Source organism: Nicotiana tabacum, chromosome 16 (assembly GCF_000715075.1).
Source record: "Nicotiana tabacum cultivar K326 chromosome 16, ASM71507v2, whole genome shotgun sequence".
NCBI lineage: Eukaryota > Viridiplantae > Streptophyta > Magnoliopsida > Solanales > Solanaceae > Nicotiana > Nicotiana tabacum.
Genome location: NC_134095.1, coordinates 114,586,293 through 114,611,178, shown reverse-complemented (window position 1 = coordinate 114,611,178; position 24,886 = coordinate 114,586,293). Strand labels below are relative to the sequence as shown.

Sequence of the window (24,886 nt, the reverse complement as noted above, 5' to 3'; positions counted from 1 at the left end):
TCTCTTTGCTGGATCATTCTTAAGATCAACCTCTGATAGCACTGAAAACTTTGCAGCGCGTGGACCTTCAAGGATCTCAGAAGAATTCTCATATTTCTTTTCAAAACAAATCATACTCACCATATGCGTCTCACTACGAACAGGCGATAGGCTTTGGCTAGTGTCTGCCGCATCTGGGTTTTGCACGACAACGTCACCTGCATCAATAAGCTTTTAAATTGCTTTCTTCAGATTCCAACACTTTTATATGTCATGCCCGGGGGCATCTGAGCAATATTCTCACCTTTGAGAAAAATCAAACTTCTTTGACAGAGGGTTTGGTATTTTTATATAAATCGGCTTCAACATGTCCAATTGCTTCAACTTTTGGAACAAACTGGCATATGACACTCCCAATGAGGTGAAAGCGTTTTCTTTTTCAGCAACCTCTCATTCTTAAATGCTTGATTGGTCCGAAAACCTGATCCAGGGAGTTTTCGGTAGGCTCGTGGGGGTGGATAGGCATTTTGTGGAGCTAGGTACTGGGAGAGTGATGTACGATTTTTGGAGTTTCGTGGAGAGAAATGGCATTGGGGAGGATCATATGGCGCCCAAGGATATCCACGGGGATGATGTCGAGGCTGGAAGTGTTGATCGGGAAAGCCCATCGGATCATCTTTTCTATTTCTCTTTCTTCCACCCAAGCTTACTGGGATGTTCTGAATGTCTTTCGAACAACTCATGATTTTGCCTGACTTGATTCTCTCTTCTACTAGCTCCCCCATTTTTAACACATCTTTAAAAGGCTTTCCCAAGGCCGGGATCAAATGACTGAAGTAGGTGGGCCCCTGGGCTTTTAGGAAGAGCTCAACCATTTCTTCTTCCCCAATCGGGGTATTGACTCGACCAGCCTGCTCCCTCCATCTAAGTCTAAACTCCCTAAAGCTTTCCTCCGGCTTCTTTTCCATTTTAGATATGGAGGAGCGGTCTGGGGTAACACCTGATCTGTATTAAAAGCATCGAACAAAATCTTGAGCCATGTCACCCAATGTATGCCACTTACCAACATCTTGACAATTATGCCATTCCAAAGCTGCCCTAGTCAGGCTCTCACTGAAATACGCCATCAACAACTCATCTTTCTCGCCAACACTTCTCATTTCACTGCAATAATCCCTCAAATGGGCTATCGAATCTCCACACCCATCATACAAGTTAAACTTTGGCACTTTAAACCCCGCAGGCAGACTAACGTCGGGGGACATAGACAATTCTTTGTAGGACATGCTGCCCTGGTCTCCCATTCCTTGCTTGTTCTTTAAGGACTGTTCTATGCCTTTCAGCCTCCTGGGTATCCCATCTCGCCCTTCTTTTCCTGTGACCTTTTCATTTTCAACATAAGGCTCATCCCGTAGGCCCTGTTTGTATGAGTTGGGAACCTTGTAGGCAACCTCTGAGGGGTAATATTGGGCATCGTGAGCTTTGAGTGGGTGTTCATTGTTGGGGATGGCGGATAAGACAGGAGGACAATTTTTGGGAAAGGTAATTGGAAGATGAGTGACGGAGCTACTAGGGTGGTTGGGAAAGCCATGGTAAGCGGGTGAATCTGGAGAGTATGGGGGATCATCTGGCACTGTGACCGGTGTTTGGGTAAGGGTAGTATTTAGGAAGCTAGGTGGTGGCGGGGGTGGTGCCTTCCCAGTTATCCCAGCCTGATACATGTCCGCCATGTGTTGTCTTAACATCCTCACCTCTTCAACCAACCCATTATCCTGTTCAACCAATTGCTTTTGAGCACCTGTATCAACCAACTCAGTTTTGTTGTTGTCTGCCATTGCCTTTGACTTTATGTTGTAGAGATGAGTTACCCCTTTAAAACCACAAATCAACCACCCTTCTGCTATGAATATAACAAAACAAATGAAGCCATCATGTTAGCGTTAGGGCATTTAACGACAAAAATATCACATTGCGTGCAATGCACCTAGCAACAATTAATGGTTCTAGAATGACTTCGAGGGTCATAAGGTCACTTGGCATCATCCCAATTTGTTCATTTCAACCTCTCTTTTCTTTGTTTTTTTAGCACTTCTTAGCTCGCTCATTTTCCTTCCCCTTTTTCTTTCTGATTATCGCTCTTTTCTTCCTTCTCATTTCTCACATCCGATGACTTTACCTCTTTTTTTCTCTTTTTTCCTTTTCCCCTTTTTTCCTTTCTTTTAACAATAAAAAAAATGATTTGATCAAACTCTATGTAGGTTGCCTACGTATCATGACCCCGCATGAATCAGATCTTTGCGTAGTTCTGGAAGATCGGGAATAAAGTAAACAAACTAACATTTCCATTTTTCTTTTCTTTTCTTTCTTTTTTTCCTTTCTTTTTTTAAAAACAGGTACTCTATGAGAAATTATCAAGGAAAACCCTTAAAAGAGAAAAATATTTTTTTGGTTCTTTTTTTTTTAAGGATTCTAAGGAATAAACCATAGAAAGACATTTTGGATTCTCATTTGATATCCTGATGCAAGATCTCGAAGCAAGCAATGAAAAAGATAAAACAGAATGTTTTTGGATTTCAATTTCGATTGCCTAAAGGAAAAATTCCAATGATAAACAAAATATAAAGTATGCTTTTTTTTCTATGTACAATATCCTAAAGTTCTAATAAAAATAAAAAGAATTTTTTTTTCATTTTTCACTAATTTCCCAAAGAAACACCTCAAAAGAAAATCTTTTTGGATTTTGGAATTAATACCTTAAAGAAAGATTTTAAAGAAGTACAAAAAGAAAACTCTCTTCTTTTTTTTGAATTTTGGTCCTAGTATAGTAGAGGAAATATAAAAATAATTTTTATTTTGATATTAATTGCCTAAAGGAAAACAATCTCAAAGGAGAATTTGTTTTTTTATTTCTTATAACAAAAACGCAAAATTCTTCTTTTTTTTGGATTTTCGACTTGTAACACATTTCCACATACAAAATAAGAAATACCATAACAAAAAACTCGACAAACTTAACTTGACTATTACTAAATCTAACATCACCTAAAAGACTGGATACTACCATACAAGACTAGAAAATAAAACATGAACCATTGAATCAAAAACATAAAATGGCTCCTCGAGCAGCTCCTGAATGCAGTCATCTTGGGTATCTGTCATGCCCAAACTCCAGTATGTAAATCCACACCTGTATAAGAAAACTTAAACCAACACTATGTGAGACAATAACGTTCCCTACTAGACACATGCAAGACATGGTTGTGACTATTTTTGCAAAATGGCTTATTTGGCCAAAAGGTGGCTAGAAGTGCAAAATTTGGCTAGGACCCCGCAAAGCCAAGAACCTAAGATTTACTAGGAAGACCGGACCCTATGTGGGTTGCCTACGTATCACGCCCCGAAAGACGAGAATCAGGTATGCATAGTTCGGGCAATTTTGGATATGGGCAAGAATAATAAAAAAAACAACTAATCTAGACCAAATATATATATATTTTTTTGTCTTTTTTAAAACATGACGAAACTTGTAAACTCTTTTTTGGATTTTCTTTTCCCCCTTCTTTTGATTTTCAGAAAATGATGAAAAAGTGCAAAATCTTTTTGAATTTTTCGTGTGTTTTTTTTCTTAACGAAAATGTGACAGAAACATAATTGAGCCCTACTTGCTTGATTTTCACACTTAAACCTCTTTTTTCGTTTTCTTTTTCTTCTTCTTTTTTTCTTTTCATTTGCCCTCAATTATCATTGGTCTGCCAAATGACCCTTTTACCCATGAAGGAATGCAACATGTATCACATAGGATGCATCAAGATGGTCTGTTAATTTGGGGACACATGTCCTAGACGGACCCAACCCCTGTGTTGAGTCCCCTAAGTCAAATGCACGTGATGCAAACAAACGTTCCTACTAGGGATCCGGCATGAGGCTGTGTTTTTCTAGGTTTAAATCCTGGGGTTTTGGTCTAGACTTGGGGTACCCGAGCGGACAACTGGGGCCGAAGAAGGGGCGACGTAGCGGGAGCACTAAAGTCTACCCAGCCTTGTTGTTTGCCCAGCCTCGTTCTATTTGGTATAGTTTCTACAGAAAAAGCGGGCCACGCGAATGTGTGCACCATTTTTAGAAGACTCAGAGGGGTGGCGTAAGAAGACAGTTATATACAATTCAAACAATATCAAAGCGGTAAACAGATAGCAATTAGCATAAAGATTCACAGAATACAGTATTATGAACAATAAATAAAGCCAAGTAAAAATCATGAAACAAGCTCGAATTCTTGAACCCTAAACCAGAGATTCTGGGTACTTGTCCCCAGCAGAGTCATCAGAGCTGTCACACCTCCTTTTTGTCTACACCCCGTAAAGGTATAAAAGGAAATTTTTCCAATTAAAGGACAATCGAAACAGGATTTATTGTTAAAAGATTCAGAGTCGCCACTTGGGAGATTTATGGTGTCCCAAGTCACCGGTTGAATCCCGAATCGAGGAAAACTTGACTCTGTTTAACAGTCCGCGAACTAGAAATCCGATTAAGGAATTCTGTTAACCCGAGAGAAGGTGTTAGGCACTCCCGAGTTACGTGGTTCTAGCACAGTCGCTTTGATCATACTTGACTTACTAAAATGTCTAATTACTGATTTTAGAACCTATGTGCATTTGCCTCTTCTAATTAAGAAATTATCTTGAAATGGGTCACGCCTATGTGTACCCATTTGTTTGGCGTGTCAAAATTCATGTCACGCAAACGTGTCCACAACTAATAACACTTTATTAAGAAAAGTTTGGCCAAAGTTGCGCGAACGCATACTCCGGTTTATTTTTAGAACCATAATCATGTCACGCGAACGTGTCCACAATCATAATAATATATTAAATGTGCCTACAGCAAACATTTTTATTTTTTATTTTTTAGTATCTAAGTTATAAAATTAATGTGAAGGCCATGAGCGATTTAGTTATGGATGACACACCTCAATCTATCCTTAAGGAATCGTAATTATGTCACACGAACGTGTCCACAATCACGACGATATATTAAACGCGCCTAAAGCAAGCTACGAATATTCATTTAGAAACCATAATTATATCACGCGAACGTGTACATAATCACGGTAATAAATTCAAAACATGCCTAAAGGTTCGCCTACCCAAGTGTGATCGGCCTAAACATGCTACTAGCAGGCAATTAAATAAAGAAGAACGCGAGCATGAACAGTTTTTAAGCTTAATATAGTAAAGTTCTATCAAACATTCCAAGTCAAGTTTCGTGACCCAACACTCCAACAGAAAGACGTAAACTTTAATTTATTTCCATTAACCTTTTAGTTACATGAATTAATCTAAACCCAACTACCATTAATTCCATTCGCTGTTGTGGCTCACTTTGTGAATTATAGCCCAAAATTATTGAACCAAGTAGATTATGTGTTCATCACTCTAAAGAAAAACTAGACAAATTCACCTCTGTTTCCAAATAATACGTCAAATGTAAGCTGACACAAAATAATTCAAACCAAGAAAATTTTAAAACAAACCACGAGCAGAGCAATCATTCAGCATTCTTAATCATCAAAGATCGATCACAAAACACAAATATAAAGCTTAAAATCAAAGTAAGAGATGGACCTTAAAGTGATATCCGCTCCGACTGCAGTAGCAATGCGTGAATAGGAACCAGGACCAGCGCTTGACCGGAAAACCACTAACGGGATGCCTCGTCGACGACCTCGTAAACTCTCACCGGACTGAACTCAACTTAATAGAACAAACAACAATTAATGACAGTGGAGCTGCCGTGTCTCATAGGGAAAGAAATCTGGCCGGTGATTTAAGGTGAAGCATTGTAAAGTAGATGGTTTAAGGTGGAATCATTGGTGTTTTGCTGGAAATATGGAAGCTATGAAAATTGTCTATATAGAAGAAAGTTGTGGCTCAGGTTTTCTCCTAGAAGAAGAGAAGAACGATGGAGGGTCTGTTCTAATGAAAACGGCGCTGATTCTCCAAGTATGTCAGCTTTTTTTTAGGCATTCTTCTCCTAGATTTTTAGGTCCCCCCTTTTTTTATATTGTAGATTGTAGGGTTTTTTAGGTTAAGGGGTATGGGCCTAGGAATTATGGGCTTGGCAATTGTGGGCTAGGTCCAAAATTAGGCCTAAAGATGGGTTGCTCGAGTCCAATTTCTATTCTTTCCCTGCAAGCGAGATTAAAAATATGGTCTCATTTATTAATTAATCCTACTATTCAAATAATTAATAAAACTAACCATTAAAACAAACCTATTTTGGCATTTTCAAATATCATATTAAAAATACGATACTATTTTTATATTTTTTTTTTAAGATTTTTTTTTTTAAGATTAAAATTGACTATAAAACATTAATGAACCTATTTTTGTGATTTTTGTTTTCTTGTAATAAAATAAAGTAAAAGAGCTAAAATTACTTGAAATATCTATATTATGCCTAAACTAAATATTTTACGCTAATATATAAAATAATCTTGGGGAGGGTCAAAAATCATATGTCTACAAGGCCAAGGGCCTATGTTGTGAGGAAACACTAATCTTGATTTGAGGCCGAGGGCCTGAGATATGTATGTCACAAGGTGCAGCTCTAGAGCTGAAGTTTTTATTTTTTTAACTATCAAGCTTCAGCTCTAGAGCTGAAGTTTTTGTTTGTAAGCTTCAGCTCTAGAGCTGAAGTTTTTGTTTTTTAACTATCCAACTTCAGCTCTAGAGCTGAAGTTTTTTCTGGAAAAATAAGTTTTTATGTTATCGTCCACTTTAAATATCTGAAACTGGAGTCTACCGGATACTTGAAAGTGTATGAGTGGCAACGTCAGTGGAAAGAGGTGGATGATCTCCTGACAGGTACAAGGTACAGGATAAGGCCTTGGTCTAGAAATAGCAGAGTTTTATGTTCTACTGTAGAGTGTCGCTGAACCATAGAAAAGCTACATAGCATAATCTTCAATCTCCTTCGTCTCATATCCAACTAACACAACTACTGCAAAAATCTCGTGTATCATTCTCTAGCTAGAAATGATGCAACCACAGTGTTAGAACATTGTATATCAACTCGGATCTTCGTTGCTATCTTTTAGTCCTTTTTATTAAGGATTATCTATAACCTCATGCGATCTGTTTGATACCTTACTTTTGCAGAAAAGGGAGAAGGAGAAGTTTGAGAAAGAAGAGACGGATATAACTTTGAGGAGGAGAAGGAGGAGAAATGGGGCTGAAGTTGTTTAAAAAGTAGGTACAAGTTAAAAGTTTTAAAAAAATAGGTATAGATTAAATGGAGGCGACCAAAAAAGGCGCCTCGTGCAATTTTTACGTTCAAATACTACAAACTAAAATGAATTTAGGCCCAATAAACAGAGCAAGCCCAAAGAAAAATAACCTAGTGACGCCTAGGCCTTCAGCATGCTCTTTCTTCATAGAAATAGAAGACCCAAATCCAAGCACACTCGAAAAATTTGAGTATATCAAATTGCACGGCTCTAACTCATATATGGACTCGTATTAGTCCCAAAAAGAGGAATCACTTGCCCAGTAATTGCATATTAACAAATTAACCACACAAGTTAAGGAATCACACATGGCAATCAATTAAATAGCTCTGACCCCTACTAACAACAATTCCCCATAGGGACAGGATTACATGACATATTGGCAGGATGCACATAAAGCATATTGGCTCTTGTATTTTAGAAGCCAGGGTGACAGTATTAGTAAAACAAAGGGCTTGAGCATGAAAACTATGAGAATCAGTAGAGCTCAGTTTCAACATGATAAGTTTGACATGGAAAACTAACAACATAGGTTCATGATTGAGCAATTATTCAACAAGGCAAAGAGTCTAGCATGCTAAACATAAACACAATATTAGGAGAGTTGAGGAGGCATGTCACTTGGGTTAACAGGGTAAGCATACAAGACATATACAAGATAAGCATGCTAAGTTTTTGAGAAAAATAAATCCAAAGTAAAGCATGATCCAGAATTAGTCAAAAAGGGACTTTAGACCTAAGAGTCCTAATCATGAAAGTTTGATACAGTCATAGTCAGGAGAATAGCAATTTTCACATGAGATCCTAATACACATAACAAATAGGCTAGTAGGCATGATCTACAACAGTCAACAAGTAGCCGAACATGCTGAGTATAACACAAAGATTCCCAAATCAAAAGAACTCATGGTAGGGAAACATATCAACTTAAGGCTAATAGAACAGACAGAGCCCAGGGCTTATGCCAGTTGACTCTACCCAATAGAAGAAGCTAAGTATATTGAAATTCAACTAGAATTTTTAGGCAATACTAAAGAGTGCATGATTGAACAAACACAACATTAGAGTTCTCAACAATAGAGCAACATGTTTGGCTAAACATTGAGACAGTAATTGGCATATAAGTTTCAAGTAGGGATAAAGCAGGGAAAACAGTAGATCATACATAAAGGACTCATCAGAAAGAAGTTCACTCAAGCAAGTTCTGGGAAGGAGATAGTCCCCTAAGAGTTTTAGTACAAGAATCTATGGTAAGGCATGAGAAGGAACTCATAACAAACAATAGGTGATCAAAATAGCAGAGCAGGCATAAAGCAGTCAGAAATCATTCAAATTGCACATATATAATGGGTATGAAGCAAAGGGGTACAGAATAATTCCAAAGCAAACAGGAATACAAACATAGGCAAACAGTAGAATATTGGTTCATAAAGGCTTAAATGACATGAACATACAAAGCATGAACACAAGTAAGAGAGGATGAAATTGCGAGAGACACAACACTTATCAGTTTGCAGAATTAATGAGAAAATAATGTAGAAAACAAAATGCCAGCAGCAACTTGCTTATCAGTAGCAAAGAGAGAGCAGCAGAAACTTTACTAGTGGGTCAGATTTCCCAATTGTCTCAGATGAACCCCCGACAGTGCTCACATTGAGAGTGGTCAAACAGTCAAATTCAGGTGGCCTTAGCTTTCAGTCGGCCAAGAGCCCAACTTTCAAAATAGTGTAGAGTGAGTGAGAGTGAGAGAATAATAGTAGTTAGGTACGTTTTTAGGGATTTAGTGGAGGGGTTTATACAATAGTTAGATTTAAACAAGAAAATAAGGAAAACAGTCAATCAAACAAAAAAAAGGAAAGAATATTTCCCATGCACATCTGAATCAGTAAAAAAGGTAAGAATTTTAAACCCTAGTTAGAATCGAATATAGGGAAAATCATCCACAAGCCCTAATCATGAAGGAATCAACGGAGATATGCCATAATCAAGAGGAAATTTCCTCTTTTTGAGTGTATAAAGCTACAATCGTACCTAGATTCATAGGGTCAAAGTTATATCTAAAAGAATAAGCCTTGCCATTAGTGGCATGGTAATAAAAATTACATATAACTGAGCAAGAAGAACAAAGAACGTAAGTAGTATCCACGTATGAACGCGCATAAGGAAAAGAAGATGGAGGATCTCCCATGTCGATAGGGTTTTGTAGAGAGAGGGGGAAAGGTTGAGAGTGTTTGGAGGGGCGGTTTAGGGGAAATGGGTAGGGATTTCGAGGGTTTGGTTAATTAAAAGTAGTGGGGTGATTGTGAGCCGTTGATCTTGAGAGATCAACGGCCAAGACCAAAGAATAAGTGGGGGCGGGTAGTTTAATGGGTTCCAACCGGGCCATCAGTAAGGGGTCGTTTGATTTGGGCTTCTGAGGGGTGAATTGGGATGGGCCTATTCATTTGGATCTTAAATTAGTCCGAAAATTATCCTTATATTGGGCTATAATTTAAAATACATGAAAGTCTTTAAAATAAATTATTAAAATATCCATTAAATAAATAAAAATATTATTTAAGATATTAAATACTTAAGCACAATAACTCAGGGTTATATGTAGTTACTATGCGAATATAGGCTATTATTGCATATATAGTAAAAAAACAAAAAGGCAAATATACTTAGGTAAAATGGAGTAAAATATTATAAAATACATGTGGGTACAAATAGTAAATTTGAATGATTAACTCACCCCAAATAATGTGAAGGGATAGTTAATAAATAATTGAATAATTTAAACAAGAAAACCAATTTTAAAGTCTTAAAAATTATAAAAAAAATACACATATAACCCCTATAAATTGGGTAATAATGCAAAATGATATTTTGAAAGTATATAAAAAACTTTAGAAGAATTAACTCAAATAGTCGTCCACCTAACCACTTAAACTAAAAATAGTTGGTTGAAGTATCATTTATGCATAATTTATGTATTGTATGTGTATAATTGTGTATAATCAATCTATAATCTATATATATGGTTAGAAAAAGTAAAGAATTAATATAATCGATGTCTTAGATAAGGTGAAGTTGATCTAGGATCGTCTTCGGACAGCACAGAGTAGGTAGAAGAGTTATGCAGACAAGAATGTCCGTGATATGATTTATATGGAGGGTGAGAAGGTACTTTTGAATATTTTGCCTACGAAGGGAGTGATGAGATTTAGGAAGAAGGTCAAGTTCAGCCCGAGGTTTATTGGCCCATTTAAGATATTTGAGAGAGTTGTAGAGGTTGCTTATAGGCTTGCATTGCCTCCCAGCCTAGCAGGGGTACATTTGATATTTCACGTTTCTATGCTTCGAAATTATCATAAGACAAGTCTCATATATTGGACTTCCCCACAAGTTTTAAATTCGCCGCTGGGGAATTCACATGAAAAGGAACGAGGAATTCTCAATGCAAAAAGTGCTCTATGAACCAAACGTGAAAGTAGTTTTCCATCAGACACTTGATGAGAATCTGACTTATGAAGAAGAGCTGGTAACTATTATAGATCGGCAGGTTCGAAAGTTGAGATCTAAGGATGTTTTTTTCCCTAATATTTCTTTGGAAAGGTCAGCCGACTGAGGAAGCTACTTGAGAGTCCGAGACCGATATGAGGACTAGATAATCGTATCTCTTTCCAATTCAGGTACATTTCTATGTTCGTTTGAGGTTGAACGTTTCTTTTAGAGAGGGAAAATATAACGACCCGATAGGTAGTTTGAGTTCTAACTTCCCATTTCATGATTTGAGACCTTATATAGAATTATATGATGATTTATGACTTGCGTACACGGTCTAATTTGATTCCAGAAAGTTTAAATGTGATTTTTCAAAGAAATTTTAATTTTTGAACTTTAAAATGGTTAGAGTTGACCATGGTCAAAATTATTGGTAAACGACCTCGGTCGGTATTTTGATGATTTCGATAGGTTCGTATGATGATTTTAGACTTGTACGCATATTTGGTTTAGGTCCCGAGTAACTCAAGGTCATTTTGGCACTTATTTTAAAAGTCAAAAAGTTGAACTTAAGAACTTTGAAATCTTTGAATTTTGACATGTGATTCTTGATTCTAGATGTTAATTTGATGTTTTGAACTTAAGAGAGAGTTTGTGTGAGGTTTATATACTTGTTTGGATGCTTGGAGTGAGCCCTGGGAGATTCGAGTGAGTTTCGAAGTAGTTTTGGATCAGTTTTTGCCTTGATGAGATAGCTGATCTTCTAGGGTTTCATACTGCTTTGCGATCGCAGAGATTGTATGGGGTCGGGGCAGGTTATTATTAATGATCTTTTAACTAGTACCGTTATTGCGTAGATTCTTCTGATGCTGGAGGAAATGCTCTCCGTGATCACGATGGTGGTCAAGCAATCGCATAGAAGGAGTTGTGGCGAGGAGACATTTGTTTTCTGGGAGCGCGACTGTTGTATCGCAAATGCGTAGGGTGTGCTGCGAACATGAAGGCTTGGATTGGAGTTGCCTTAGGTGGATGCGGTGTTCACTGACCACTGGTCTTCACCAATGGGGGGTCCCGTTGCGAACAGAAGAAAGTTCGTCGAGGTATAAATAGTGTTAAAAATAAGGATTGAGCCATTTTTCACCATTTTAGAGACCTAGACCATGGATTTGGGAGATTTTTGAGAAGATTTTCAACCCAACTTCTAAGGTTAGTAATTTTTATCTAGTTTTGACTTATTCACATGAATTTTCATAGATTTTTATCCCTAAATCTAGTACTCTAATGTGTAGAAATTGGAGTTTTGGGGGAAAAACCTATGAGGGATAACTTTGGGGTTTTGGACCTCTATTTGAGGTCCAATTTTTATACAAATTGCATACTTGGACTCAGGGGAGAATGGGTAAATGAGAATTAGTCTTAATGTTGGATTTCGACCATGTAATAGCCCAGCGCGCTAGAGATATTTTTTGCTTTGGGTCTAGGCTCTCGCGGCTTTAAAACACATCACTAGGGTCTAAGGCTTGTTAACTTATATACCGAGCGTCCCTCTTGTGTTTTGCCGATGTGAGACTTTATCTAAAGTCTGGGGTGTACATACACCCCCTCTTTTGGACTCATCGTCCTGAGGTTTTCCCCATCGCATGGGATTCACCTAGACTCAGTACTAAGGTTTGCCTAGCCTAAATGGAATTTGCCTAAACTCAGTTGAACTCTGACCCACCATTGGCAAGGCTGGCAAACGAGTGGCTCTGATACCATCTGTAACAGCCCAGCCAGCTAGTGATATTGTCCGCTCTAGGCCTAGGCCCCCACGGGTTTAAAACACGTCACTAGGGTCTAAGACTTGTTAACTTATATACCCAACATCCCTCTTGTGATTTGCCTATGTTGGACTTTGTCTAAAGTATGGGGTGTTACAGACCATGTGGGCACGGGTTGACTATTTGTTGACTTTTCCAAATGTGATAACGATCGAACCTTTTTGATACTATGGTAGTTTCTAACACTTGTTTTGACTTATTTGAGTATTAATTAGCTAGATTTGAGTGGTTTGGAGTCTTGTCTAGCAGGTGGTATTAAGCTCCATCACGACCTCTTGGTTGGGAATTAGGGTCATGACATGTAGTATGAGTACAACCGACCTAATGTATTCCATAACTGTGAAGCCTAATACCGATGAGGTAGTGACGAGGGGTCGAAAAGACACCTACATATAAACCTGTGCAGTAAGTAACGGAAAACTAACAAGAGATATAATAGTTAAGAAAACAAGAAAAGTAGCAAGTTAAATAACAAGTGTAGTTGCAAGAAGAATTAATATCGGGAATAATGAATGGAGTAACTAAGGGATATAATGACTATAACCGCAAAATAATACCAAACTACCTTTCACAACAATTCAAGTCCAAGTAATTGGAAACACAACTATGAAACAACATAGCCTAGCTCTCAATCCGTATAGCAAAACCAAGGAATAAGAGATAACAATTAAATGTCCCGACATCACCCTTCGTGATTTTACTCCCATCCTCACAAACACAGAAACACCCTTTGTGCATGTTCACTCTTCCTTACAAGCATGAAAATACCCTTCGTGTAATAGTAATAACCTAAAAAAGCACAAAACACCCTTTGTGTGCAATCAGTCTTCCTCACAAGTATGAAAACACCATTCGTGTAATTCCCTCTTCTTCACCAAGCATAAACATGTAAAGTTGTACCAAGCAAGGTGGAAAGCACAAACAATATCAAGAAGAGTGATGGAAGTTAACTTGCTATATGGAAATAGTCATCACTTTGCACTAATAGCTAAAATAACATTTCAATAGCCTTACTACCCAATATCACAACAAGATCAACACGATTATTAACATGAATAATAATAGTCAAGGCATTATACAATCTAACTAAAGCATGAAAAACATAATAAATGAAGCAACAAGATGTAAATAAGCTAGTTTTACCTGCATGCTTGAACTATAGAAAATGCATATACACTCGTCACCATGCATATACGCCTCCCCAACATATAATTCATAGCAAATAGACACAATTACATCCTTTTTCCCTCAAATAAATGTTAAACAAGACACTTACCTCTTTTTGATACAATTCAACCCTCCAAAACCATCTGTCCTTTAGCACAAGCCTCCAAACGACTCGAATCTAGTCAATCAACACTTAAATAAGTCAAAACAAGCTTTAGAAACTATCCTAGAATAAAAAGGGTTCGATCTTTGACATATTTGGAAAAATCAATAAAATGTTAGCCCAGGCCCCCACGATCGATATCCGAAATTAAGACCAATTCCTATTTATCAATTCTCCCTCGAATCCAAATATATAATTTGCATCAAGATTGGACCTCAAATCGAGGTACAATCCTAAAAATTAGCCCTCATAAGTGTTTCCTCAAAACTCCAATTTCTAATCTTTAAAGTACTAGATTTAGGGATAAAAATCTAAAAAAATTCATGAGAACAAATTAAGACTAGATAAAAATTACTAACCTTAGAAGTTGGGATGAAAATACTCTCAAAATTCTCCCCAATCCATGATTTAGGTCTCAAAACTAGTGAAAATTGGATAAATCCCAATTTTCAGCCCTTTTTATACCTGGGCGTCAGGTGTTCTTCACATTCGTGAATTACCTATTGTCTTCACGAAGGTCAGTGGCTAACTGGCCATCGCATTCATGAAGGATATCGCCTCCAAATCCTTCATGTCCGTGATCCTGTTGTTGCATTCGCGATGAAGAATGGTTACCAGCCCCCCAAATGCCTAGAGCCTACGCGCGTTCGCGATGAAGAACGGTTAAAATACTGAACTATTTTAAAGTTCAAAAATCATATTTTTCTTTGAAAGATCACATTTAAACTTGCTGGAAATCAAAACGGACCATGCACTTAAGTCATAAATCATCAAATTAGGCTATTCAAAGTCTTATAGCATGAAGGAAAAGCTACAACTTAAAATGACCTATCGGTCATTACAATGGAAAAATTAGAGGGTTCTTCAAAGGCTCGTGAAAAAAAAGATCAAGAGGAGACAAGAAATGTCGCTGGAGCAAATTCTTAAAAATCGGGCATTCTTTAAGGATTATGGAAGTGAAAAGAGTTATCAAGTATGAAGAAGTACTGGTAAAAACTTTAACAAATGAATTTAAAATCTCCCAAATATTCAGAGGTTATGGTCGTGGACAAAGAGGAGGAAGAGGACGTGGCTACTACCAAAAAAATAATGGACAAAGAATGACAAATCAAAAATTGAGTGCTATAATTTTCATAAATTTGTCCATTACTCTTGGGAATGTCGTAACAATGTTGAAGAGAAAGCTAATCTTATTGACGACAACAAAGATGAAGATGAGTCAACATTGTTGCATGCACTCAAGGAAGAAGACATGGATGATTGTAGCTCGTTGTATTTGGATAATGGAGAAAGTAATCATATGTGTGGATGCCAAGATAAGAGATAAATAAAATGGTGAGAGGTAATATGTCATTTGGAGATACCTCAAAGATTCAAATCGAAGGGATAGGTACGATTCGAATCTCTTGTAAAGATGGTGGACACAAGTTAATTAAGATGGTTATTATGTGCCAAAATTAAAAGTAATACTCTTGAGTTTGGGCCAATTTCTTGAAAAGGAATATGATATCCACATGAAAAATATGCATCTTTGGCTTAGTGATTAAAGTAGAATTCTAATTCCTAAAGTGCATGTAGCAAAGAATAGATTATTTTCTCTGAATGATAAGACAGTTCATGCTAAGTGTTTGAAGACTAATGTGCAAGATGAATTATGGTGTTGGCACATGCAATTTGGGCACTTGAATTTTAAAGCACTTAAATCAATGGAAGAAAAGAACATGGTGCATGGGATGCCATAAATTAATCATCGCAATCAATTGTGTGAAGCTTGTCTTCTCGGAAAACATGCAAGGAAGAATTTTCCGAAGGAGGCCGCGTCAAAAGCAACCAAGCCACTCTAGCTTGTTAAGGATGTTTGTAGGCTAATCAATCCAACTTCCATTGGTAAAAGTAAATACTCTCATCTCTTCATTGATGCCTTTAGCAGAAAGACTTGAGCTTATTTCTTGAACCAAAAATCTGAAGTGTTTGTTGCTTTTAAAAATTCCAAAGCACATGTGGAAAGAAAAGAGGATATAAAATAAAAGGCTTTAATGTCACAACCAAAAATCATGATGGCGTCTAACTCACTTACTAGGCAAGCCAATCATAAATCAATAGCGAAACATAATAAAAATTTAGAATAAATAAATTTGAAAGTCTAATAAACATAGACAGAAACCAAGTCAATACAACAAATTCCCAGAAACTGATAGCACCGAGTCATGAGCTCTTAACATGAAGACAAATTTGCTAATATAGTATACTATTTGAAGCAGTAACAGAAATAAAAGATAGAAAAAGATGCCAGGGACTGCGATCGAGAACGCATCTCTACCTCGGGTCTCAACAGCAATAGCGACAGCTCTCCACACTCAGCTGGGTCCCACACCTAGATCTGCACAATTAAGTGTGAAGTATTAGTATCAGTACAACTGATCCCATTTACTCAGTAAGTATCATGACTAACCCCGGTGAGGTAGTGGCAAGTATGTCCAATGATACTCACTAATCAAACTTGTACAGTTCATGAATTATATATACATACATATATATATATATATATATATATATATATATATATATATATATATATATATATATATATATATATATATATATATATACATATACTCAGTAAGTATCATGACTCACCTCGGTAAGGTAGTGGCAAGTATGTCCAATGATACTCACTAATCAAACTTGTACAGTTCATGAATATATATATACAAAGCAATAGTATCGAAGTCTAGGCATAGTGTATATATATATATTATATATTATATGTATATATATATATATTATATATTATATATATATATATATATATATATATATATATATATATATATATATATATAACAGTATCAGAATCTAAGCATAAAGTACAGGTAAGGCCAATGGTGCACATAGAGAAGATATGAACAAGCATCGTAAACAACTAACAACTCAACATATAGAGGAAGTTATTCATACATAAACCAGTCAAGTTACATAGGCCAGCATATGGAGAAGATATGCGGTAAAATCATATATATATCCAAGGAGTTTTCACATAGATAAGATACACAAAATCTCAAAAACTAATCAGTTTTCATTATCCATATGTACATAATCGAAAGAGAAACAAGAGAGGACGATCCTATGAGGATGGATCCTTATCCACACGCTACATGGACAACTCACGTGCCATAATCTTAACAACCGCATGGATAACTCACGTTTTATAATAACTCAACCCGCACAAACCGTTCACGTGTTGTCAAACCAGTACATATCATAGAAATCATATACAAGAATACTTGTATACGAACAACAAATATCAATTCACATACTCATGGACGGAGGCAAATATCATGCTAAGGTGTATGCATGTGTGAAGTATACAACTACAACTTATATTAGGCGGGTAATCCATATTATAATGAGTATCATGCTCACACGGGAAATCGAAACCTACACATGGTCTCTAGAAAGATTCAAGAAGTTCACGTAGTCATACAAATGATTAAATATGAATCATAAAAAACATAGAGTCCGAACAAGACATAACAAAATCCTAAAGTCTAATCCGATCAAATCATACATAGCACCCGCATAAACATGCGTCACCTCATATATACGTCACTTTTCTCCCATCTCAATTGGATAGGTCATATCATAAGGGTTATTTCCTTACAACAAGATTAGGCAAGATATTTACCTCAAACAAGTAAAATCAATACTCTAAGAATGCATTCCCTCGCAAATCAGACTTCGAACGGCTCGAATCTTGTCAACTACAACTCAGTAATGTCAAAAAAAGCCATATGAATCAACTCAACATAATAAAGATTCAATCTTCAATCAAATCCCCAAAAGTCAACAAAAGTCAACCAGGGCTCGCATGGTCGAAACCTTAGTCAAGGCGTAGATCCCGACTATCCATAACCCGCGAGTCCAAATTTGTGTTTGGTTTTCAAATCCAAGTCCAAATCATTGCTTAAAACCTTAATTTCCCCTCTCTTACCCCCCTCAAAAAAAACTTTACCTCAAATTTTTATGCTTTAGGTGTTAATAATCCATGAAGATCCTTGAAATAATACCGTAAATGGGTAAAAACCACTTATCCCAAAGTCTTGTATGAAACTCTCCAAAAACATTGTCTCTCTCCAAGTCTAGGGTTACAATATGAGAGAATGAGTAAATATCCCGAAGTCCTCACTTAAATGTACTGCCCAAGGATATTCTTTGCAAATACGATACATGACTCGCATTCATAAAGCACAAAATACCTCTACCTAAATTACCTCTTCGCGAATGTGAAGCTCCTTCCATGAATGCGATGCTTTCCTGCTAGAAACCTACACGAATGCGACTCAGCCCTCGCAAACAAGAAGGCCAAAGCTCTCAGCTTCCATCTCCTATTTGCAAACGCAATCCCCTCAATGTGAATGCAAAGTACACTGTTACAAACCTTCACGAACCCATTCCTCAAGTGCGAACGTCAAGAAAACATTCCTCCCCTGCCCCAAATCCTTCATCGTGAACATGATGCTCCTCTCGCAAAGCGATAAACATTAGACACCAACATATCAGCCAACTCCAAACATGCTCTAAGTGGTCCGAAACTCACCCGAGACACCTAGGACCCTATCCAAATATACCAAAAACTCCATAAAAACTACTCAAACCTATCCAAATCTCTCAAACACATAGGAAGTCATCATAACTACAAATCAAGTATCAAACCACAAGATGAACTTCTATGTTTAAGAACTTCCAAACTTCCAACCAAGCGTCTAAGTCAATCTTAAATAATCTGTATCACAATCAAACTTTGAACACAAGTTTTCAAACAACAAAATCAACCTTTCCCAATTTTTTGAACAACAATCAGAGTCTTATATCATCAAAGTCAACTATCGGTCAAACTTAACAACTCCCAAATACTTCAAATTGTCAACTTTCGGCAAATAAGCACAATATCTTCTAGGAACCTAATAAAATCTGAATATATGCTTAAGTCTAAAATCTCCATAAGAACCTGTTGGAACCATCAAATCACCAATCTAAAGTCATTTAAACAAAAGTCAAACCGTGGATCAATTCTTCCAACTTAAGGTTTCCAAAACAAAACTAAGTGTTCCAATTCACTTCCGAATCCCATGAAAGCCAAACCACCTATCCCAACAAGTCATAAATCATCAAATACACCCACGAAAAATATCAAATAGGGTAATGGAGTTCAAATACTCAAAACAGACAATCCAGACATTACATTTAAGGTCCGATAAAGGAGGCGAATTAACTATAAAGGAATTTAATTAGTTTTGTCAGTTTTATGGAAATCGTCATCCTCAAAAAGCATGGAGTGGGATTAAGCCAAGTGTCAAACACTTAATAATATTTGGTGTCATAGCCTATGCTCATGTGTCACAGTAAGGGAGAGCGAAGCTTGATGATCGAAGTATCAAGCATGTATTTGTTGGCTATGATTAGTGGCGGATGTACATGGATACTTATGGGTGCTTGAGCACCCATTACTTTTAACCGGATTTAGTAAATTTACCTAGGCAATTATTAAAAATAGTTAGATAAATATTGAATGAGCACCCATAACTAAACTTTTTTTTCCTCTTCTTTCGAATTTTTTATCGGCGAGCACCCGTCACTTTAAAATTCTGGATTCGTCACTGGCTATGACAGCACCTCAAAAGGCGACAAGCTATATAACCCAAGCAGTTTTTGCAAGGTGGTGGTGAGTCATGATGTTGAATTTGATAAAGAAGTGGCATAGAATTGGGAACCTAAGGAAGAAAAGTCATATGATTTTCTTCCATACAATAGAGATGAAGAAGAACAAGAGAGCATGGTACTTGTGCAGGATACAACTCCACATTCTTTTCCAACCTATGTTGCATCTCCTTCCTCTCAAGAAAGTTCAAATGAAAGCCTCACAGGATGAGGAATATTCAAGAGCTCAATGATGGCATCGAAGAAGTTACTAGTTTTGATTTTTTTTATATTGACTCTTTGCTGATAGTGAACCAATAAACTTTGATGAAGATGTTACAGACAAAAAGTGAAGAAAAGCCATGGATGAGGAGATCGAGTCAATATAGAAGAACAACACTTGGGAGTTAACAACTCTTCCCAAGGTTCATCGAACAGCTGGAGTGAAACGGATATACAAGACAAAGAAGAATGCTAATGGAGAGGTAGAGAGATACAAAGTACCAAATGTGGCTAAAGGCTACAAGAAAAAGCAATGCATTGACTATGAAGAAGTTTATGCACTTGTTACCCACATGGAGATGAATCATTTGTTGATCTCTTTGGTTGCACAAATAAAGTGGAAGATTCATTAACTAGATGTCAAGTCAGCCTTCTTGAATAGTTATTTTGAAGAAGAAATCTATGTTGAACAACCATTGGGCTTCGTGGTCAATAATCATGAAGATAAAGTGTTGAGGTTGAAAAAAGCTTTATACGGATTGAAGCAAGTCCCACAAGCATGGAATAGTCATATCGACAAGCATTTTCAAGATAATGTGTTTACTCGTTGCCTCCATGAATATGCTCTAGCTTATAGTTCATACTTGTGGAGATATGTTGCTTGTTTGTCTTTATGTTAATGATTTTATTTTTACAAGTAGTAACCCAAGTTTGTTTGAAGCTTTTAAGAAAGATATGTCTCATGAGTTCGAGATTATAAACATAGGGCTCATGTCAGACTACTTGGGCCTAGAAGTGAAGTAGATGGAGGATGGAATTTTCATCTTTCTAGAAATCTATACGAAGGAGATCTTAAAGAAATTCAACATGCTCGATTGCAACCCCGTGAATACACCGATGGAGAGTGGGATAAAATTGTCCAAGTTTGATGAAGGAGAAAAAGTGGATCTCACATTTTTCAAAAGTCTTATGGGAAGTTTGAGGTACTTGACTTGTACCAGGCCATATATACTCTTTGCTATTAGAGTAGTAAGCCGATTCATGGAAGCTCCTACCTCTACTCACTTGAAGATAGCTAGAAGAATTCATTACCTAAAAGGTACGATTAACTCTGCGTTATTTTATTCTTCTTCTAGTGATTTTACTCTTGTGGGATTTTGTGATAATGACTATGCAGGAGACATTGATGATAGGAAAAACATAACTGGTTTTGTATTTTTCTTGGATGATTCTGTTATTTCTTGGAGTTCAAAGAAATGATTAAGTGTTACTCTCTCGACTTGTGAAGCTGAATATCTAGCAGCAATGTCCTGTACATGTCATGTTATTTGGCTAAGAAGATTATTGAAGGAGCTTAATTTGCCATAAATTGAAGCTACAGAGATTTGTATTGACAACAAATTTACATAGGCATTTGCCAAGAATCCGGTATATCATGATCGAAGCAAGCATATAAATACAAAGCATCACTTCATGAGATAATGCATTACCAAGAAGGAAGTAGAGTTTGCAAGTATGTCAAATCTCATGATCAAGTTGCAGACATCATTACAAAACTTCTTAAGTTTGAAAATTTTCAGAGATTGTGATCAAAATTTGGAATAAAGAAGAAAAATCAAAATTAAGGGGGAGATTTGTGGAACCCATTTAAATAAATAAAAAAAGAAAAGAAAAGAAAAATAAAAAAAAATTATGACAGCAAGTTACAATGGGCGGCTGAAACAATATGCAAAACCACGGGTGCAACTGGTTTTACAATGTAACGAGACTTGCAATTTACCAGTTGTAAATTGCAAGTTGCATAACCAAGCAATCTAATTGGTTTAATATATGGCAAGATCCTATAAATAGAAGGGTGAGATGGAGAGGCATAATCCAAACGGTGCATTTTCCTATTCACACCTAAAAAAACCCTACAAGTGCGTTACATAGTTTATCTAATCTTGTCTTTGTGTTCGGGTAGGGATTTCTCAATTTGAATGATCAAAATAAGATCCCTCCCACGCAGCTCATTTTCATGAAAATGTTGCAGGAAAATTGACACAGTTGGAAATATTCCTTTTTGTCAATGTGATTAGACAAACAAGGGTTTTTTTTTTTTTTTTTTATTAAGGAACAAGCTTGCAATTTTATTTCCATGACAAAAAGAAGTAAATAGGGTACAACCATGGTCAGAAAATAAAGAAGAAGATAAAAAGGACACAGTTCTTTTGATGTGTACCATCTAAAGAATCTTTATTGCAAGAGAACACCGACTTGACTTAAACGTTGAACTTGCAAACATCACTTTAAAAGCATGAACGAAGTACAAAGAAGTTTCCTTGTTTCATGATAAAAGTGGTCATACTTTTGCACAGATTTATTTCCTTGCCCAAGAATAGGCAGATCGCTCTTCAAGGACACTATCTGTATCGTAGCCAGACCATTTAGTAGATGAAGAACATGTTGTCTCAGAGATTTCGGTGAGGTTAATTGGGCAGTCAATGAAGTCCGAACCAGATTTATCAACACATATGTGAACCCTGTAAAACTGGCTGTCCGCAGTTAAACCAAGATTGCATTCTATAGCGATCACATGTCCAATAGCTAATTTTATGGCTGCATTGATGTGACGCCAGTGGTAAAATTGTCCATTTGGTTCGAGTCCTGACAATATTTTACCTCAATTGAAAACCAAGCTGAAAATACTACTCCCTCTTGCATCCCAAATTAGGTGTAACATTCCGCTTCTCGAGATTCAAAATATATGAACTTTGACCAATATTATAAAATGTATTGGTTTCTCCATTTCAATTTAGATGAGATAGTTTGACTCGACACAAAATTTAAGAAGGAAAAAAAGATTTTTGAAACTTGTAGTATTAAAAGCTTAAGGGGAAAAAGCTTTGTGTGATCATGACATTTGTACGGTTATAAAAACTTCTCATTAAGGGTAAAATGGGTAAAATAAAAAATTTAAAGTTGAATTATTTCCAATTGTAGAAATGTGTCATTCTTTTTGGAACGTACTAATAAGGAAAGTGTGTCATCTAAATTGAAACAGAGGGAGTAGATTACTCCCTACGTTTCAATTTAGATGAGGTAGTTTGACTCGGCACGGAGTTTAAGAAGAAAAAAAGACTTTTGAAATATGTGGTCTTAAAAGCTTTAGGGATAAAAGTTTTGTGGGGCCATGAAATTTGTATGGTTATAAAAGCTTTTCATCAAGGGTAAAATGGGTAAAATGAAGAGTTTAAAAACGAAAAATAACATTTATTTTGGGACGATGGAGAGAGTTGTACTAAATTCGTCGAAACATTACATTATATATATATATATATATATATATATATATATATATAGTAATAATAATTGCATATGCACATGTGTAAGATCTGTACCGTAACGCTTAACATCTTGAATCAGGTTCAGCTTTTCCTTAAGATCAAGAGCTGTTTCGAAATAAGAATGCATGTTGAGCCTAGAACAAGTACCACGTTCCTTCCATTCCTTAGCCCACAGACTAGTTCCATTGTTTGATGGACAAGATATTTTGGGCCAATTCTTTTGCATACTACTCAGCAAGTCCGAGATCTGTATTTTATCAAATGTACATAAGCTCAGAGGCAGAGCCACAGTGTTGGCTACGGGTTCGGCCGAACTCAGTAGCTTTGGTTCAAATCAAGTATTTGTCTTAAAATTTTATTAAATGCACAAATTACTAATTTAGATCCCAGTAATTTAAAAGAATTATTAGGATCTCGAACCCATAAGCTTGAAGTCTTGGCTTCGCCTCTGTATAATTAAACTTACTTGCGTTTCATCATAAGGGCCTGCCTTATTACAGTTTTCTGGATATGTGAGATTGTTGTAAGATGGCCATAGTCCAGCAATACCAAAATCTTCTGCTGGTCTTCCCGTGGTTGTGTTACAGCATTTACCTATAATCCTATTGTAGCATGCTGCTGGATTCCACTGAGAATATATACATATATATAGCCACAACGTTTTAATTAATTAATCAAGAAACGATACGAATGAAGAATATATAATCACATAAATTGGGACAGAGTGAGTACTAATTAATTCTCTAAGTGATTACATACCTGTAGGGTAAGGCGGTAGAAATCTAAGTCCTTAGCATGTACTAATAACGTTATACATTGAAAGATAACGAGCTTGACCAAGACAAACTTGATGGATCTCATATTTACTTATTCTGTGTTAATTTGTGCTAGAGAAGACTTAATAAAGATCGATGATGAAACCACAATTAAGTTTGATGGTTTATATAGAGACCAACTGTTCCATTATTTAGCTATTCTTCCTGTTTGTTCGCACGTCGCAAAATATATACAAATAAAATACTGGGTGCGTGGCCAATATATTAGTTCAAGTTCAAACAATATATACTTTGAATTATCCGAGTAATAAAAAAATCTTCTCTCTTTTAGTGGGTCGGAGTTATTCAATAATATACATAGCGGCTGCACGTCATTGATAATAGCTTAGATTAATTCTAACGTCAAATCTTTCTCTTTATAAATTTAATTTATACTTAAGTAGAAGTGCACGCATTCATTATTTTGGCAAAAGAAAATGATGCATAATCACTTCAAATCATTCATTACAATGGAGAGTTGACTAAGACAATATTGTTGACTTAATCCTTTAAACTGGATAATGACTAGTTTGTTGGAACTACATATTCCCTCCATTTCAAAAAAATTTACACTATTTTTTTGTTAGTCTATTTCGAAAAAATTGATACCTTTCAATATTTCCTAAATAAAAAGTATTTATAGCCATATAAATGCTATGACATGTTTCAGATCACAAATTTCAAAAGTTTTATAGCTATAAAAATGATATGACTATTTAAAACCACATATCTCAATTTTTTTTATTTTTTTATTAAAATTTATGTCAAATCAAACTAACACTATCTTTTTAAAACGAAAGGTATATATTGAAATGGTACTAAATGGTTAGCTGGGTTGCAAGCAAAACTTTTGGCTCATGATTCTATATCTGAATCGCGCTAATTATAAAACTAGGAACAATAATCCAAGTTCCTCGCGGCAATTG

General features: G+C 36.2%; 1 protein-coding gene across 2 annotated transcripts; it reads right to left on the bottom strand.

The window, feature by feature from the left end:
- Nucleotides 1-22,035: 22,035 nt before the first annotated feature.
- LOC107769065 (extracellular ribonuclease LE-like) lies at nt 22,036-24,074 on the bottom strand. 2 transcript variants are annotated; one of them, XM_016588240.2, is made up of 4 exons: nt 23,905-24,074; nt 23,612-23,773; nt 23,200-23,392; nt 22,036-22,417 (listed from the first exon to the last, which is right to left on the bottom strand). In XM_016588240.2, the coding sequence occupies exons 1-4, from the start codon at nt 24,004-24,006 to the stop codon at nt 22,179-22,181; spliced, it is 696 nt and encodes a 231-aa protein (XP_016443726.1). In that variant the 5' UTR covers nt 24,007-24,074; the 3' UTR covers nt 22,036-22,178. The 2 variants fall into 2 exon arrangements, with proteins under 2 accessions (XP_016443726.1, XP_016443725.1); XM_016588239.2 differs by having other exon boundaries at nt 22,036-22,465; nt 23,905-24,073.
- Between the last annotated feature and the right edge of the window lie 812 nt (nt 24,075-24,886).

Excerpts from the sequence above, each read along its gene's own strand:
- LOC107769065 (XM_016588239.2), bottom strand. The coding sequence starts at position 24,006 with ATGAGATCCATCAAGTTTGTCTTGGTCAAGCTCGTTATCTTTCAATGT. Across the intron at positions 23,393-23,611 it reads GCCCTTATGATGAAACGCAA|ATCTCGGACTTGCTGAGTAG; the intron begins GTAAGTTTAATT and ends GATAAAATACAG. Across the intron at positions 22,466-23,199 it reads TCAAGATGTTAAGCGTTACG|GACTCGAACCAAATGGACAA; the intron begins GTACAGATCTTA and ends AAATATTGTCAG.